The sequence below is a fragment of the Myotis brandtii genome, unplaced genomic scaffold, assembly GCF_000412655.1.
Source record: "Myotis brandtii unplaced genomic scaffold, ASM41265v1 scaffold888, whole genome shotgun sequence".
Taxonomy (NCBI): domain Eukaryota; kingdom Metazoa; phylum Chordata; class Mammalia; order Chiroptera; family Vespertilionidae; genus Myotis; species Myotis brandtii.
Genome location: NW_005371636.1, coordinates 959615 through 965266, shown reverse-complemented (window position 1 = coordinate 965266; position 5652 = coordinate 959615). Strand labels below are relative to the sequence as shown.

General features: G+C 53.8%; 1 protein-coding gene across 1 annotated transcript in view; it reads right to left on the bottom strand.

Annotated features, from left to right (window-relative positions):
* CAMSAP2 (calmodulin regulated spectrin-associated protein family, member 2) overlaps positions 1 to 5652 on the bottom strand; it is a 24131-nt gene that overhangs the window by 14035 nt on the left and 4444 nt on the right. The window contains exons 3-4 of the mRNA XM_014532356.1: positions 4818 to 4901; positions 1795 to 1827 (exon numbers count right to left, since the gene is read on the bottom strand). Coding sequence (XP_014387842.1) covers positions 1795 to 1827; positions 4818 to 4901 — 117 coding nt within the window. The remainder of the gene's footprint in view (positions 1 to 1794; positions 1828 to 4817; positions 4902 to 5652) is intronic.

Here is a 5652-nt window from a genome sequence, read left to right as displayed (position 1 = left end):
GGACAGCTCCGCTCTCGGCAACGAGATGCTGAGGAGCCAGTGGTTAAGACAAGCTCTGGAATCAGAGACCCCGGTTCAAATCCTGGTCCTGCCACTTAGGAGCGCTCGTGTCTCAGTTTCCCCATCTGTAAAATGGGGCTGAGGAGGGCCCCTGGGGGGTGGACAAGATGACGGCGTCAGGTGCACGCACGCTGCTGGGCACCGCGCAGGCGGGAGCTCAAGGCTGGCTGGTACCAGCTCCCAGCTCCCCGAGGCCCGGAGAGGCCGCCGAGGACGGGAGGAGTTTAGCAGCACAGCTCTTTAAAGTGGGTCTTTAAAATAATCAAAACTCATTTTTCTTCCGACTCCACCTAAACCGGTCCCCTCTCTATTTTATAATTAGAATATAATTATGACATGTTCCAGTGCCAGGCCGACGTCTCCATCTATGCTGTGTCCCTCCTCAGAGACGCACTGCACACACGCGCTGCCGAGTCTGCACTGATTCCTGATGCTGCGCGGTCAGGACTCCCTCTCAGTCGGCAGCAGCCTTGGCCGCCGGTCTCTCACCTGGGAGGCAGGTCCAGGTCCTCACGCTCCCTGCTTAGCCGGCAGGGAACAGGGCCCGCTGCCCGGACACCCTGGGAACCGCCGGCTCCCGGCTCCCCAGGTCCCTGGGACAAGCCGGTTGGGCCTATGGTCTGCACTGGACCGAGCCACCACCCAGGGCCACGGACACCAGCAGGAGGTGCGCCTGCTGCCCCGCTCTCTGCCAGCAGCCCCTCTGCCCCAGGCGCACACACATACGCATGGATGCACAGATGCATGGACACATGCACAGACACACGCAAGCTTGGACACACTCAAGCTCAGACACACAAGCACACACACACACACGTGTGGACCTGTGCACACACACATAGCTTTGCTGGCTTTAGCAGTAAATGTCTATGCTCACCACATTCAGCCAGAGACGTGGAGGCATGCCAGACATTGTGAGTGGGCTGACCCCCAGCCTTAGTCCTGAGAGACCAGCCCTTTGGGTCAACCAGAACTGAGACAGGAAGTCCAGGGCTGGTAAGGACAGCGGTCACTTGCTATCACACAGTGTCCCTACCACTCAGGCTGAAGAGGAGATGATTCTTTCAAAACCATGGCTTTAAATACAAATAGTTCACACATATAACTCATATTCACTCCTACTAACGTTATTAAAACTTATGCTTTTTTATCTTTTTATTTTAAATAAAAATATTTTTATTGATTTCAGAGAGGAAGAGAGAGGGAGAAAGATATAGACCCCAGCCTTAGTCCTGAGAGACCAGCCCTTTGGGTCAACCAGAACTGAGACAGGAAGTCCAGGGCTGGTAAGGACAGCGGTCACTTGCTATCACACAGTGTCCCTACCACTCAGGCTGAAGAGGAGATGATTCTTTCAAAACCATGGCTTTAAATACAAATAGTTCACACATATAATTCATATTCACTCCTACTAATGTTATTAAAACTAATGCTTTTTAAAAACCTGGTTACTGATGAGGCCAACACTCTACCCATTGAGCCAAACCAGCTAGGGCAAAACTTATGCTTTTTTAAAACCTGGTTACTGATGGTCTGTGGTTACTGACAAGATAAGCAAAAGGTGCTGCCGCGTCAGATGACTACAGCTTCCGCCCAGCCTGGCGGGACTGTCTACCTCCCTATGCCACGGGACCAATGCCGGGCAGTCCCTCTGCGTGACTGACGGCTGTAGTGACCGTGCCAGCAGGACACAGCAAGGCCACGCTACGGGCACAGTTCTCAGAGCAAACTTACGGGCACCAGTTTCCAAAACCACTTGGAGGGAGACTTCAGAGGAGCAGCGGAAGCAAAGGGAAGGAAAGGCGTCAGGTTAGTTTCAGTGGAGCTACGGTAGGTTTCCCACCGCGGAGGCCCACGGCGACAGCGCCCGTAACATCTCTAAATGCCAGTTAATACTTCAGCTTAAAATCTACAGGTTTATTTAAAAATAAGTGCATATGGACAGAAGTAGGTTACAACCCGTTAAATAAGTTCATACAGACAATAAAGAGGACAGACCTGCTTACATCAGCACCCTAAGTAATAAATATAGGAGGAGGGACGGGGTTAGGAAACGACGTCCGTGAGCTCCACGGAAAGCTCACTCGGGTCGGCCCCTCGTGAACATGGCCCTGGGAGGGGAGACGCTCCGCACTCGTGGACAGAGATGGAAGCCATGGCCCCAGGCATCTGAGTTAGGTCTAACATAAGGCCGGTCATCTTCACGCAGTATTTACTGCTTGGAGAGAAATCGGGGGCCACCTCTGAATTTTTTAAAGGCCTAAAACGCCAAGTTCCTCACTGAGCTGATGGCCAGGGACATATTCTAACTGAGGTGCTGTTTTTGCTAAAAGGGATGTTGGCGATAGTATAACGAAAGGAACTAATCAGCATTAACCTCAAAGCCCACACAAGAGAAACCGTAACTACAGAACAGAACCTCAGGGGCAGAATCCTAGGTGAACGTTACCTCATCAGGCGGTCAAGGCCTCACAATTATTTAGTTGAAGTAACAGTATGAAAAGGAGCCCAGGTAAGCCTCAGAGTCAAACCAAACGATGCATGGGAGGGTGACGCCCTGTGTTGGAACCTGTGTTTGTTCTGTGTGTTTATAAACGTATGGAACACACCCGGGTCAATGCGAACATTACAGGTCAGACACCAGGTTCCCAGAGCGGCTCCAAAGAACACGGTTCTGTGGGTGTTAGCACATGCCATTCACAGAGGAGTTCAGAGATCACACGTGTTTGGGAGACAGGTGGGCAGGCTTCTCCAGGGGCCTTCATGTCTGAAAATGGGCTGTGACGTTCTGAGAGGGGCCCGGGGCGGGGGAGGCAGCATCTCCCAATGGACTTGACTTCAGAGCCCTTTTCTCCAATGTATCTCGGTGCTGCGTGAAGGAATGGAGTTAAAACAAAAGTGGGTTATGGTTTCCATGGCTGAGGAGCTCTGCTCGCACGGGCGGAGGAAATCGGGCAGCGCGTGCGCTGCTCTCACTGGGGAGAGGGGCTATTCTGAGCCTCCACCTTCAAATGAAAGCAACTAGAACGAGGGGATGTCTTTTCTCCAAAAGCCACTCCTTCCCCCAGAACCAGCCCCTGCAGAATCCCTCACCCATGTTTCTCTTTAAAAAGTGGCAAATGCTACACCGAGTAGACTCGTATCTGTAATATTCTGAGAAACAAACCCAACATAGTTAGTCTCATAAACTTAAGAACACAAACCCGTGGATTCACAGCTCTCAAAAACCACCAAATGGTCTACTGGCTCATTCCCAAAGGTGCCATGTACTCCAACGGCATGTCTGCAGGCACACGTCCCTGTGACCTAGTGCCCCACTTTCCAAGTCCACCCGCCACCCGCAGGGCCGAGTCAAGTCCACACCCTCGAGAAGGCCCTCCAGGTGTTCACTCCCACAGCTGCCACGGCTGCCAGGTGTACATATGGAAGTTCATGACAACCAGCTCCCTACTTCCACAGACCTGTCGTGTCTAGTACCTGCCGTTACTAACACAGCGAAGAAGGGAGATTTGGGAATCATTTTAGTCACGGAATTTAGGAGCCCTTAGTCCAACCCTTAATGTTTACAGATGAAGAGAGGCCAAGAGGTCGAGGGCCTGGGAAGGTCACTCAGCGTCAGGGCAGAGCTGGTCTGACCGGAAGCTCAGATGCATTTGCTACACGCTCCGCGCAGGCCCTCGGGAGAATGGATGCTGGACTTGAGGCCGTGCTGCAAACCCCAGAGACCCTAGAGCAGGGCGCTAGTACAATACAGAGGCTCAAGCAACTTAGACCAAAACACTGTTTGTTATTTATCTGAACTTCAAATTTAACTGGGCCTCCTACTTTAGCATCAAAAGGAGCATTATTAGCAGAAAGAGCAATTTGAAAAAAAGGAAACGGAGAACATCCCAGCAGTAAAGGGTCTGGCTTTCCCTCGGACTTGGCGCTCCTCACAAGGCCCCCCTCTAGGACACGGCCTACCCTACGGTCAGAAACACACCATGGGGGAGCGCACGCTCTAAAGAGAGAGCTTCGCACTGTGAATTCTGGTCCAACACAGTACAAGTGGCCCCGCGCAGGCCCATGTTTAGAGAAGATGGTGGTAAGGAATCTACTGGAACGAGGGCGGGCAGGAGGCGGGCAGCGCATCACCGGCACACGGTGGGCGTAACAATGAGGAGCCCGAGTCGCCCGAATGGAAAGGAAGGCTCTGAACAAGGGCAATGTCTCCCCCCGAGCCCCGTGCCCCGCGCCTGAAGGGCTCTCCCGCGATGCGCTCTGCTGGACGGCCCTGCAGGAGCACAGCTGGGCTGCGTGTGCAGCACACAGATCTGCAGAGCAGGAAGGCCAGGTGCCGCTCGAGAACGTCCAAAGACCGACTTCACGCTGATGTTTCTTCTTCCCCCAGAACCTCCCTGGGGGCAACTCGCAGTTCCTGGGCCACGATGGTAAAGGCGGGCCTGTTACACGGCATCACAGGGCTGATACCCGGACGCTGTTTTCGTGTTGTTTCCTACATTTTACCAAAGTCCAAACCATTATTTTTGCCAAAAGAACCTCAGAACCTGAGCTCGAGCACTGACGTTTTCCTGAGCACCGTCATCCACCCCTTCGCTCTGTGCTCCTACTTACGTGGTGTTCCCGGCCTGGCTTTCCCGGGCACAGTTACCGTCACCAAAACCAAGTTCACGACCACAACCGCGGACATTTCCCCAAGTAACAGCACATGTGGGCGCACGGGCCGCACGAGGGCCCGTTTTCAATGCGAAACATACCTTTTGACCTCCTGGGGCTTCCATTGTGTGATGCTCCTTCAATTTCTGTTCTTGCTCCAGAATGTCCTTCAGGTGTTCGTTCACCTTAAATACAAAAGCACCGACGTGAAGGTCCATCCGCGCAGAACAGGAAGAGCACGCGCCTCCCACTCCTGTGGCCAGACCTGTGTGTCCAACCGCAGCCCCGCTCACAGGAGAGCATTCCCTTCCCACCCGGAGGCAGCGCCCTCCAGGGGCCGCGTCCGCGCACGAGGGTGAGCTCACTGACGCACGGGATGCTGCCCAACACCCGCTGCGGGCGGGACGGGCGGGCTGGGGACAGGCCACCAGGAGCCTCAGCTTTAAGGCTCGGGAGCAACAACACTGCTGTTTCGTCAACATTTTACACTCTCGCCCGGCCGGCGTGGCTCGGTGGTGGGGCGCCGCCCTACGAACCAGGAGGTCATGGTTCGATTCACAGTCAGGGCACAGGCCCAGGTTGTGGGCTGATCCCCAGTGTGGGGCGTGCAGGAGGCAGCCGATCCATGATTCTCTCTCATCATTGATGTTTCTATCTCTCTCCCTCTCCCTTCCTCTTTGAAAAAAAAAAAGAATAGACATAAAAAAAAGGGGGGGGGAATGGGAAATTTTAACCAGATTGCACAACCTGAGCTTTCGCTTTGATTTGAAACAGAAAGGGTAATGGAGTGTGTGTCTGCTCAGGCGACATCAGCAAGACCACAGACGGCAGCTTGCGAACAGCAGAAACGTGTCCCTCACAGCTGGAGGCTGGAGGCCAAGGTTCCGCGGGGGCGGGTACGGTGTCTGGTGAGAGCCAGCGTCTGGCCATTTTCTC